Consider the following 13,816-nt stretch of genomic DNA (forward strand, 5'->3'; position numbering starts at 1 on the left):
TGCCCAGTCTTCCTTCCACGGAATGGTTGGTGGGTTTGAACCACCAACCTTCTGGTTAGCAGTCAAATGCCCTAGGCTCTATGAAACCAGAGTTCCTTAAATGAAGAACAAAAAACAAAAAAACAAAACTCATTGTCATCGACTTGGATCCAACTCATAGCAATCCCTCCTTGGGTTTCCGAGGTGGTAACTCTATGGAAGTAGATTGCCCAATCTTTCTTCCGAGAAGTGGCTGGTGGGTTTGAACCACCAGCCTTCTTTTCAGCAGTCAAGTGCCTTAGGCACTACGCCACCAGAGCCTCTGTGTTTTTTAGACTAGCCTTAAAACAAAAGCACAGAGAGAAGAAGAAAGAGGACAGCACAATCTTACATGACTTCTTCCACCATCATCCTTCTTGATATACTTGAATGAGGATGAAAACAAAATAAGGCAAATGTCTGCTGTTCACCTAGCAGCGTGCACAGGCTCACCACCTTAACTGAAGGACCTCCTCAGCACTTACAGGGAAATATTACTACAAATCAAACAATATCCAAGTGGAGAGGCAAGATAATAATTTATAAGTGATTAAAAGGTGGCATTTACAGTAAATTTCAATTGACTGAGGAAATTGAAGATTTTTATCAACTTCTGCAGCCTGAAATTGACCAAACATACAATCAAAATGTGTTAATTATCACTGGTGACTGGAATGCAAAAGTGGGAAACAAAGAAGAATAACCAGTAGTTGGAAAATTTGGCCTTAGTGACAGAAATAATACTGGAGATCACATGATAGACTTTTTCAAGACCAACAACTTATTCATTGCAAATATTTTTTTCAACAACACAAAAGATGGCTATACACATGGACGTCGCCAGATGGAGTACATAGGATTCAGGCTGACTAACTATATCTGTGGTAAGAGGCGATGGAAAAGCTCAAAACAAGGCCAGGAGCTGATTGTGGAACAAACCATCAACTGCTCATATGCAATTTCAACTTGAAGTTGAAGACAATTAAACAAATCCATGAGAGCCAAAATATGACCTTGAATATATTCCTCCTGAAGTCAGAGACCATCTAAAGAATAGATCTGATGCACTAAACACCAATGACCGAAAACCAGAAGAACTGTGGGATGACATCAAGAACATCACTCATGAAGAAAGCAACAGGTCATTAAAAAGACGAGAAAAGAAGAAAAGACCAAAATGAATGTCAGAAGACACTCTGAAACTTGCCCTTGAGTGGAGAGTACTTAAAGCAAATGGAAAAAATGACAAGATAAAAGAGCTGAACAGAAGATTTCAAAGAGCAGCTCGAGCAGACAAAACCAATTACTATAATAAAATGTGTAAAGACCTGGAGTTAGAAAACCAGAAGGGAAGAACATGCTCTGCATTTCTCAAGCTGAAAGAACTGAGGAAACATTTAAGCCTCAAGTTGCAATACTGAAAAATTCTATGGGTAAAATATTGAATGACACAGGAAGCATCAAAAGAAGACGGAAGGAATACACGAGTCACCACACCAAAAGGAACTGGTCGGTATTCATTCAATTGAGGAGGTGGCTTGTGATCAAGAACCAATGGTATTGAAAGAAGAAGTCAAAGCTGCACTGAAGGAAGTGGTGAAGAACAAGGCTCCAGGAATTGACAGAATACCCATTGAGAGGTTTCAACAAACAGATGCTCCACTGGAGGCACTCACTCAGTTATGCCAAGAGATTTGGAAGACAGCTACCTGGTCAAATGACTGGAACAGATACATATTTCTACTCATTCCAAAGAAAGGTGATCCCACAGAATGTGGAAATTATCGAACAGTATCATTAATATCGCACGCAAGTAAAATCATACTGAAGATAATTCAAAAATGGTTGCAGTAGTATATTGACAGAGAATTTCCAAAGGTGCAAGCTGGATTCAGAAGAGGATGTGGAACAAGGAATAACAAGCTGTTGTCAGATGGATCTTGGCTCAAGGCAAAGAATACCAGAAAGATGTTTACTTGTGTTTTATTGACTATACAAAAGCATTTGACTACATGGATCATAACAAACTGTGGATAACATTGAGAAGAATGGGAATTCTAGAATACTTAATTGTACTCATGAGGAACCTGTACATAGACCAGGAAGCTGTCGTTCACACAGAACAAGGGGACACTGGTTTAAAATCAAGAAGGGAGTGCGTCAGGGTTGTATCCTTTCACCATACTTATTTAATCTAGATGCTGAGCAAATAATCCGAGAAGCTGGACTATATGAAGAAGAACGTGGCATCAGGATTGCAGGAAGGCTCATTAACAACCTGCAATATGCTGATGCCACAACTTTAGTTGCTGAAAGTGAGGATGACTTGAAGCACTTACTGATGAAGATAGAAGACTTACAGTCTGCAGTATGGATTATACCTCAATATAAAGAAAACAAAATTCTCACAACTGGACCTATAAGTAGCATCAGGATAAATGGAGAAAAGATTGAAGTTGTCAAAAACTTCACATTGCTTGTTCTACAATCGACACCAACGGAAGAAACAGTCAGGACATCAGACAATGTATAGCACTGGGCAAGTCGGCTGCAAAGGACCTCTTTCAAGTGCTGAGGAGCAAAGATGTCTCCTTGAGGACTAAGTTGCACCTGATATAAGCCATGATATTTTTAATCACCTCATATGCATGTGAGAGCTGGACAATGAATAAGGAAGACCGAAGAAGAACTGATGCTTTTGAGTTGTGGTGCTGGCAAAGAATATTGAATGTACCATGGACTGCTAAAAGAACTAACAGATCTGTCCTGGAGGAAGTGCAGCCAGAATGCTCCTTGGAAGTGAGAATGGCCAGACTTTGTCTACCTACTTTGGTCACGATGTCAGAAGTGACCACTCCCTGGAGAAGGATGTCATGCTTGGTAAGGTGGAGGGTCGACGAAAGAGGGGAAGGCCCTCAACGAGATGGACTGACACAGTGACTGCTATGATGGGCTCAAGTATAGCAAGGATCGAGGAGCTGACACGGGACTGGGCAGTGTTTCGTTCTGCTGTGCACAGGGTCTCTATGAGTCAGAGATGACTTGACGACACCCAACAACAACATTTACTTTCTGTTCATTTGCGAGGTTAAGGTTTATGCTTTAAATCCCTTTGGTTCATGGGAAGAGAGATCAGGCAACTGATGCTAAGACTCCCCACAGGCTTGCAGGTTCTCTGGGGAGCAGCAGAGAAGTGCTCTGCCTCCCACTTAGGGAATGTCTGGAGGACACTGGAGAGAAGTAGGGACAGAAGACAGGGCTGCTATTTCAAAGTAGGATAGATGGCTAGATTAGATGGATAGATAGAGAGATAGATGTTGTTGTTGTTGTTGTTTGCCATCGAGTCGTCCCCGACTCATAGCGACCCCTCCTTGGGTTTCCGAGGCAGTATCACTACGGAAGTAGGAATGCCCAACCTTCCTTCCGAGGAGTGGCTGGTGGGTTTGAACCGCCAGCCTTCTGGTTAGCAGTCAAGTGCCTTAGCCACTATGCTACCAGAGCTCCTAGAGAGATAGATAGACAGACCAAAATGAAGATTAGGATATTTATTTTTTCTTGATTTTTCTTCTTTGCAAGAAGAGAAACGGGGAAGGAATAGATTAGTGTAGAAAAACCAATCAAGTCCATGCATTTATTAAGCACGTATCAGGTACCATTCCAAGTGCTTTCCATATATTAACCTATTTAAACATTGTTATACATTGAATTTTATCCCTCAAAAGCTGTGTTGAAGTCCCGGCTCCGGCAATGGTGAATGCAACCTTATCTGGGAAAACAGCGTTTTTCTTTATAGATGTGATTAGGTAATGAAGTCATACCAGGGTAGGGTGAGTTCTAACCCCAATCCCTCCTGAGTGTTGTCTTATTAAAGAGAAGGACAGACACTGAGACAGAGCCACATGCAGGGAAGACACACACCAGGTGACAACAGAGGCAGATGCACCCATAAACAGCAAAGGGACACCAAGGATTGTTGGCAGCCACCAGAGACTAAGAGAGAGGCATGCAACGAGTACTGTCAAGACCCCCATAAGTAATCAACATGGCCGAGATTCTCACTTAAACTTCTAGCCTCCAGAACAGTGAGAAAATAAGTTTCTCTTCTTTCAAGCCACTCTTTTTTTTTTTTTTAATGGCAGCCCTAGGAAACTGAGACAGATATCCTGACAACACTGTCAGGTCCATGCTAGTCCTACATTATATACAGTCCAACTTCACAGATGAGGAAGCTAAGGCACACGGAGGATAAGTAACTTGGCTGAAGTCACGTAGCAAAAATTCTTAACTACAAATTTTCAACAAGGAGTGCACTAGAGCTTTGAAGTAAACATTTAAATTAATGCTCTATTCTGACCCATCTTGGAGATTTCTGTGGGCAAACACTGAACCATCTTAGCTGGAGCAGCACATTCTGTCAGAGGAATAGCCTCAGAGGGAAGCAGGAGGCCCCTTCTCCAGGAATGAACATGCCACTGGGTGACCAGATCACACTGTTAAGCCCAAGAGGTTAAAAGAACCAAAACTCAGGAAGTCTAGGGAGAACTCTTTCCATGTCACTTCCTCTACCTATACAATAGGAATAGTCTGTCTCTGGGACTTATGGAGAAAATAATGGTGTGTCTGCTCTCTCTGTCTCACCTGGTGCTCCTTATGGGAGAAGTGACTTCTCTCACTGGCTGTACAGTCATTACATATGCAATGCCCAGTGTCTTTGGCAAAAAAGCACAGCAGTGAAGAGTATGGTCTTTGAAACCAAACTGCCTGGGTTTGAATCCCAAGTCTACCATTTGCAAGCTCCATAACTTATGGAAAGTTTCATAACCTCTCTGTACTTTAGTCTTCTCATCTGTAAAAGTGAGGGTAATAATAGTACCTATCTTGTAGAGTGAGAATTCCTCAGTGGTGTAAACAGTTACCAAGCTAACTGCCAACCAAAAGGTTGGTAATTCAAGTCCACCCAGAAGTACCTCAGAAGAAAGGCCTGACAACCAACCTCTGAAAAATCAGCCACTGAAAGGCCCGTGGAGCACAGCTCTATTCTGACACACATGGGGCCACCATGAGTTGAAATCAACTCAAAGGCACTCGGTTTTTTTTTGTTTTGTTTTTGTTTTTTAATCTCAGAGTAGCACTCAGAAGAATGTTTAATAAAAGTAAATATTCACTGAGTGTTAGCTCTTAATATTACCATTTAGACTCTCACAAAAGACCTGCCTCCCCTCAGACCACATATTTTCTGTGTACGCCTGCCTCTTCAGGGCATTAAGTCAACTGAGTCAGGCTCTGCCCCAAAGGAAAGAAGCCTGAAAGTGCCCAGGTCCTCTGCCTGGACCTGAGTAAGTAAGTTTATATCAAGGGAAAAGAAATAAACTGCCCACTTTAGACCTGGCTCCAGGCCCTGTGTTCCTATTTAGTGTTACAGCCACACAGCCAACACTTAGATATCTATTTGGCCACCATGTGTATTTCCATTTAGTCTGAACTCAAAGGAAGGTGTGACTAACTGGCACCTCCAAACTCTAACACCAAAAGATACATGATACTCAGACCCCAAAGAACATAAATCACACAGGTCAAGCAATCAAGATGACAGGAATGTTCCTCAAATGGCAAATGCAAAGAAGACACAAGAAGCAAGGATATACCAGTCATATGCAGAAGTGTACGGAGTCCTGGCACAGGTACTAACTCTGGTCAATGAAGAGAAGAGACATCCAAGCAAAAGTATACCAAGACAAAGGCATGTTTATATGACACTAATGTGTCCTTCCATAAATGATACTGACGTGCTTTCTAAGAGTAAACCATCAAAATAAACACAGAGTTTGAAAGTTATCTCCGCAACCATTTCAATAGAGAATGACAATTTTTTAAAGATTTTTAAAGCCCTAACTGGTTGCTGACCGAAGCAGCTCCTGGAGTGAATGTGCCACAGTTTCAGCTGTGGGGGCTACAATTCCCAGTCAAGCACTTACTACAGAATTCCGCATACTCAGCTGGAAGGAGGAAGGTCTGAGGCAGGATGTGAAAAGCCTTAAATCCATGTGTGTGCTGCATTCGAATGATGTTTTTGTACAGTCGGTCCTTCCGGGTTAGTTCATACGACCTAAGTAAATAATAATGACACAAATATTTCCATTTCAGTAGACCATGACTCAGATTTTCTGGCATTACCACATGCTAAGGAGTCCACAGTTCATGGTTCCAGAGCACTTACTGAAGGCAGTATCCTATACCAAAATGCTTATTAGTTGTTTTCATAAATGGATTTATTAAGTTATAATTTATACAGTAAAATTCACCCTTTTTAGTGTAAAATTCTATGAGTTTGAACAAACACATACAGCTAAGTAACCCCATCACCACCATTAAGATAGAGAACAGTTCAACATGGTAGTTACCTTATGTCTCCTTGTAGTCAACCCTTCCAAACTCTGGTCGTTTTCTGTCCTTACAGTTTGGCTTTTTCCAGAAAGTCAAATAAATGGAATCACACAGTATGTACCCTTTTGAGACCAGCATCTTTCACTGAGTACAATGCACTGGAGATTGATCGTTGTTGTTGCATGTTTCAGTATTTTGTTGTTTTACTTCTCAGTAGCAATCCATGGTGTGGGTGTACCACAGTTTGTTTATCCATTCACTAGCTGAAGAATATCTGAATGGTTTCCAATTTGGGGGGATTATGAATAAAGTCATTATAAGCATTTGCATACAGGTTTTTTGCATGGACATCAGTTTTCATCCCTTGGACAAATACCAAGCTGTGGGATTGCTGGGTTGTATGTTACACTGTATTAGTCATCTATTGCTACATAACAAACTATTCTAAAACACAGCTACTTGAGTAACAATATTTACTATGATACACAGTTTTTCTGTGGCGAGTTGGTGCTGGGCTACTAGCAGGAGACATCATGTCATGAGAAGTTTTCCTTATCGCTGAGTGCCCTTGTGATCTAACAGTTCATTTCTCCCAGGTCAGGTGATCCGAGAGAAGACAGAAGCTGCAACAGCACTTTCCGACCTAGTCTCCGAAGTGGCACACCATCACTGCTGCCACATGCTATGTGTGGGAAGCAAGTCCTTAAGCCCAGGCCATACCCCAGAACAGAGAAATTAAGTGCAATTTTCTGAAGGGAGTTAAAGAATTTATGGACATATTTTAAAACTAACACGTACGTTTATTCTGCACTTGATGAGAAACTGCCAAATGGTTACCCAAAGTGGCTGTACCATGCATTTAGCATTCACACCAGTAGCACATCAGTGTTCTACTTGTTCTGCATCTGCCCAGCATTCGGTGCTGCCTGGGTTTTTTGTTTGTGTTTGGTCATTCTAATAGGTACGAAGTGATACCTTATTACGATTTTAATTTGCCTTCCAGAAATAACTACTGACTCTGTGCATCTTTTCCTGCGCTTCTTTGCCATCCCCTGTATCTTCTTTGGTGAAGTGTATGTTCAAACCCTTTGCTTTTTTTTTTTTTTTTTTTAAATTCAGCTGTTCGGTTTCTTATTATGGAGTTTTGAGAGTTTACTACACTATACCACGTAATGTTATATTGTATTATATTTCTTGGATACAGAATATACCTTTGTTAAGTCTTCTGCAAATAATTTATATTGATACATTCTAAAACAGAATTCAAATATAAACAAACAAACAAAAAAACCCCACTAGGCTCTAAGTTTGGCTTTTGATAAATACACTCAAATTATCAGGGTCTAAAAAATAAGCTACATGAAAACAATACTAGCCTTATAAAGCCTTATCAATGGAGCCTGTGCCTAGTCACTATGACAGGCCATTAAGAAATATTTTAGAAACACTATATCTGTTACTCTAACTGAATTACAGACCTCTTAGTACAAAAAAAAAAAAAATCTGGATTATTTGAATAGTGAAAAACATCAGGATACTGAATAACCAGTTCTAAACTCAAAGCATTCTGGGAGTTTTAATCAACAGGTCTCTACAGGTTAGGACTGTCCAACTGGCCTGACAAAAAATTTCTGGGTTAATTGCAAGCACAGATACAGATGAACTCAGAAACTTTGGTATTAAAACATCAGAATTCATAAAAAGTCTTAATTTTGTCTCAGGAAAAAAAATTTTTAAAAAGGTCAGCATATTTGAAAACAGGAGAAAATGAAAACTGTGGTGATTTGATCCTTATTTGCAGACCTAATAACAGCGATAATTGCCTAACCTCTTGGTTAACTACATGGTACTTACAATGATGATATAAGTACCAAGGATCTGGTATGTCCCTCTTGCATAAGGTCTAAAACAGACCTTAATTTTACACTATAACGACCCTACTGTTGTAAAGTCCCAGATCACTATGTTAAGAACTCCATGGCGACCTAAACAACATCACTGAGAGATAGATACGTAAAAGGTAAAATGATAAAGAAAAGCAGGCATGGATAGGCAAATGGGAATATACCCACGACCACACAAATGTTTGGCAGACAATGTTCCTACATATGTATTTGTATATGCTATAAAAATGTCCACATGCAGGTGAAACATAACAGGAGGCAAACTTCTTAGCCACAAATAAGCACTTTAAGGGAGCAGGTCACTGGGCCTGTGGGCCGGGGACCGTGGTAATGAAGGACATCAAGCTCCATTGGCACAACGTGGTATACAAAAATACTGTTCTACATCTTTGGTAAACAGTGACTGGGGTCTTAAAAGCTTATGAGCAGCCATCTAAGTGGCAACTATTGGCTTCTCTTGTCTGGAGCAAAGAGGAGTTAAGAAAATCAGAGACGCATGGAAATAGATGAATGGACCATGAGAACCTCAACCTGTAAGACCAGCAGAACTAGATGGTGCCCAGCTACCAATGCCAACCACTCAGAAAGGGATCAAAATTAGAGATCCTGGACAGAGTGGGAGAAAAATGTGGAACAAAACTCAAAATTGCAAAAAAAGGCCAGGCTTCTTGGTCTGACAAAGACTGGTGAAATCCCTGAAATGACGGCCCTGAATCACTTTTCAGGCCTGAAATTGAACTCACTCCTGTGGCTTAACTCTCAGCCTAATAATAGACAGGGATAAGAGGTGAACCCCTACACTAGGCAGATGCACTCCTTAAAACACTCAACCGTGGCAGATCAGAAGGCAGCACTCACACAGGGAGCAAGGTAGGGAGGCAGGAATGCTAGGTAAGAAGGACACAGGGAAAGAGTAACTACAGGGAGGAAGTGGGAATTGAGTTGTTACACTGCAGGGAATGTAACCAGTGTCACAAAACAAAATGTGTATATGAACTGTTGAGTGTAAAACAAATCTGCTCTGTAAAATTTCACCCAAATCACTATAAAAAGCTGAAAGAAATTAAATGATTACCTTAAAAGTCAGGGTAATAATTACTACCTGTATTAGGAATGTATGCTGGTATATACCAGGTAAATCAAGGAATAAGAAACACAGGACCAGAAGAAAAGAAAAAAAACTTACTTTCCTACACATGCCCAACATGTGTCTTCACACTTTTTTGCTTGGTACTACTTACATTACTTTTGGGAAACTATGTATCCCCTTTCATGCTTTAGTTGGTATCTAAGATTTTTCATCATGAATTGATCCAAAGGATCTGATGAATGGAAAATATTGTTTTAAATATAAAACTGTTCCCAGAACACTTTTACGTGAATTCAAAACCAAAAAACCAAACTCACTGCCATGGAGTCGACTCTGACTCATAGCAACCCCCTTTGGGTTTCTGAGGCATAAACCTTTACGGAAGTAGATTGCCACGGAGCGGCTGGTGGGTTTGAACTGCCAACCTTCTAGTTAACAGTCAAATGCATTAGGCACCAGAGCTCCTAAGTGTATTCAAGGGACTCTAAATAACACTAGGATTCAATACCCACCACTATTCATTTTTAAAAAACATTATTAAAGAAAAAACGTTTTTCTAGTAATTTTTTCTTTTTTAGTATACTTTTTACAGAAGTTAACATATAAACAGAAAAGTACCCAAATCACAAGTACAAAGCATGATAAACTTTTACAAAGTGAATACACCTGTATGTGTAATCATCACTTAGCTGAAGACAGAAACCACTCTCAGCACCTCAGAAACCTCCCTCATACCCCAACCCAGATATCATCGCCCCAAGCACCCTCCTTTTTAATTCTTCCATTCCATTTCCATCAAGGAATAAAAACCAAAACCAAAACCACTGCTGAGATGCATTGATTCTGACTGATGGCAACCCCTTGTGTTGCAGACAGCAACTGCTCCACAGGGTCTTAATCAGGCTGCCCATCGTCCGCAGTGCCACTGGGTGGGTTCGAGCCACCATTCTTTTCGGTTAGCAGTTGAGTACAAACCATCTGTACTACCTAGGGACTGCCCCAAAGAAGAGACCAGCCTAACAGAAGATATTTAATGCTTGTAAATCTTTTACATCATAACATACCTTCTCTACAACAAAAATACGCATATAAATTGATACGTAATAAAACCTGGGAAAAGCCAGAACACGTGTAAGGCAGAACTCTGCCAGACAAGGAACATGCAAATATTTTCCACAAAAACTAGCAATAGAAAAGTGGTAAGGCTGTATCCTGTCAAAGGGGGGGAAACTTACAAGACCCAGAAAAACAAGGCAGTCCCATCAAGTTATAGTTCTCACAGGTTTCACTGTATAATACTTTTTAAAATTTCCTGTGATCATAGGTTGTAACTGTTTACACACAAACAGATTATAATGGCAGGTATACTACTACCATAAATATTATACATTTTGATTAAAATGTATTAAGCATAAGAATAGAAATTTTATTGGAATTAAGATAAGGAAAAGCTAAGGGACACAAATCATAAATGGGACCAAAGTCCTGGAAATAAAATAACATGTAACCACTGACCAAATGAAAAACATTATACTGGATTTGCATCTCTTCATTCAATAGGTAAGACTAGCTTCCCCCTCTATTAGGTCATAGAATTCTCCACAGCTCAAAATTACTTATTGCTGGAATGAGAGTTGAGCAACAATTTTATTCTTGTTCTCCTTTTTACAGATGTAAACACTGAGAAATAATACCTAACACTCAAACAGTGCTTACTACATGGCAGGCACTGTCCTAAGCACCTTACACTAAATCCTCAGAACAGCCTGGTGATGTTGTGCCATCAGCATCCTCCTTTCACCAGTGAGAAAACCGATGCCCAGCAAGGATCACTAACTTGCTCAAGGTCACCAAGAAGCTAGGATCTGGGCCCTAGGAGTTTGCTGCACAGTCTGTGCCGACAACCAATAGGCAATAGTGCCTATGTGTTAATGTTGCTGTTATGTGCTATCAGGTCAATTTCAACTCATTGTGAGCCCATGTGATGGAGTACAACTGCCTCAGAGGGTTTTCTTGGCTGCAATTTTTACAGGAGCAGATCCATCAGTCCTTCTCCCACGAAGGTGCTGGGTGGGTCCAAACAACCGACATTTCCGTTAGCCGCCAAGCACTTAACTGTTTCAACGTCAGGGCTCCTACTGCCTATCTAGGCTCCATCAAGAGATGCGACTAGAATGAGTTTCCTACAGCAATGATACTCAATTTTTTGCCCTCTTTCCTAGTTATATGTCAAAAATCACAAAATGATCTGTCATTAAAAATTATATTTAATGATGTATCAGCTGACAACTTGATTATGTCCTCCTTCAATTCCGTTAAAAGCAAAGGAACAGAAAAATAATTTGCCTTGCTGTTAGATACCCAATTAGACGTTAATTTTTGTTGTATAAAGTTTGTTTGGATCTCTCAAAATTTTTACACTCATGGACACCACTGAGATTCAATTATTCGTTCATAAAAGACAAAAAGAGTAACTGTGAAAAGGAGGTAAGAAAGCAGAACCCACTCATGTCAGGTACTTTCAAGCAGCTCAATTTTAAGAAAGAGAACTTATGGGACTTGTCTCCTTTATGACCATCCATGTCTACAAAGCCTTGAAATGTCTTCATCTATAACCAGGGATAGGAACACCTCAGTTTGATTTGCAGACTGTCCCCCTGTATCACAGATTTCCTTTTTTTTTTTCCTTTAATGATATTATCTCTGCTGGCTACATACACCAATGCCAGGCACCCTTAAGTGGAGCAAACTAGTTACAACAGTATTACCTGGGGAAGTGATTAACCTTTTGTGCTTCAGAGAGGGTACGAAGTAAGAAGGGCTTCAGGTGGGATCCTGTCCACATGAGGTTATAGTCAGTGCTGCTTGGGTGAACCTGAGGGCAGATAAGAAGACAAGAAGGTAAAACCATCAGAGAAGGCCCCTCTCCAGGAGAAGTGATGCCAGGAAACGTCACTGTGATTTTCCATCCACAGATACTCTGAAGTGTGGCCTAGCTAGGATGTAAGCCTCGAGAGAGAAAAGCAGAGTATCAAAGGATGTAGGGTAATCAAGTTGTAAAAGTGAGAGTAATCAAGATGTAAAAGTAAAATAAATTAAACCATCTATAGAAGTCCATGATTTCTAATATTCCTATATATAAAAGGAAGGCCAAACCCCAAAATGCTCTTCTCAGACTGTCCTTATGTCCCTATACGTGCTGACTTTGTTGTTGTTGTTAGGTGCCATCAAGTCATTTCCGACTCATAGCAACCCAATGTACAGCAGAACGAAACACTGCCTGGTCTTGTGCCAGCTCCATGATCCCTGCTATACCTGAGTCCATCATTGTAGCCATTGTGTCAATCCATCTCTTGAGGGCCTTACCCTCTTTCCCTGTCCCTCCACTTTACCAAGCATGATATCCTTCTCCAGGAAATGGGCCCTTCTGATAACATGACCAAAGTAGGTGAGATGAAGTCTGGCCATTCTCGCTTCCAAAGGAGCATGCTGGCTGCACTTCCTCCAGGGCAGATTTGTTAGTTCTTTTAGCAATCCATGGTACTTTCCGCATTCTTCGCCAGCACCACAACTAAAAAGCATTCACTCTTCTTCGGTCTTCCTTATTCATTGACCACCTCTCACATGCATATGAGGTGACTGAAAATACTATGGTTTGTGTCAGGTGCACCTTAGTCCTCAAGGAGACATCTTTGCTCCTCAGCACCTGAAAGAGGTCTTTTGCAGCCAATTTGCCCAGTGTGAAATGATGTCTGATATACTGACTGCTGCTTCCACTAATGTTGACTATAGAACCAAGTAATATGAAGTCTTTGACAACTTCAATCTTTTCTCCATTTATCATGATGCTGCTTGCTGGTCCAGTTGTGAGGATTTTTGTTTTCTTTATATTGAGTGTACTCCATACTGCAGACTGTAGTCTTCAATCTTCATCAGTAAGTGCTTCAAGTCATCCTCACTTTCAGCAAGCAAAGTTGTGTCGTCAACATATTGCAGGGTGTTAACAATTCTTCCGCTAATCCGGATGCCTCATATATTCCAGCTTCTCAGATTATTTGCTCAGCATATAGATTGAATAAGTATGGTGAAAGGATACAACCCTGACGCACTCCCTTCTTGATTTTAAACCATCCAGTGTCCCCTGGTTCTGTTCAAAAGACAGCCTCCTGGTCTATGCACAGGTTCCTCGTGAGTACAATTAAGTGTTCTAGAATTCCCATCCTTCTCAATGTTATCCATAATTTGTCGGGATCCACATAATTGAATGCTTTTGCATAGTCAATAAAACACAAGTAAACATCTTTCTGGTATTCTTTGCTCTCAGCCAAGATCCATCTGACATCAGCAATGATATCCCTCATTCCACGTCCTCTTCTGAATCCAGTTTGCATTTCTGGAAGTCCTCTGTCAATATACTGCT

General features: G+C 40.6%; 1 protein-coding gene across 1 annotated transcript in view; it reads right to left on the reverse strand.

The window, feature by feature from the left end:
* Window positions 1-13,816, reverse strand: part of TTLL5 (tubulin tyrosine ligase like 5) — a 305,298-nt gene that overhangs the window by 251,784 nt on the left and 39,698 nt on the right. Inside the window, exons 4-5 of the mRNA XM_042781014.1 lie at window positions 12,165-12,271; window positions 5,994-6,124 (exon numbers count right to left, since the gene is read on the reverse strand). Coding sequence (XP_042636948.1) covers window positions 5,994-6,124; window positions 12,165-12,271 — 238 coding nt within the window. The remainder of the gene's footprint in view (window positions 1-5,993; window positions 6,125-12,164; window positions 12,272-13,816) is intronic.

Source organism: Orycteropus afer, unplaced genomic scaffold (genome assembly GCF_000298275.1).
Source record: "Orycteropus afer afer isolate SDZICR_OR568_19922 unplaced genomic scaffold, OryAfe1.0 scaffold00079, whole genome shotgun sequence".
NCBI lineage: Eukaryota > Metazoa > Chordata > Mammalia > Tubulidentata > Orycteropodidae > Orycteropus > Orycteropus afer.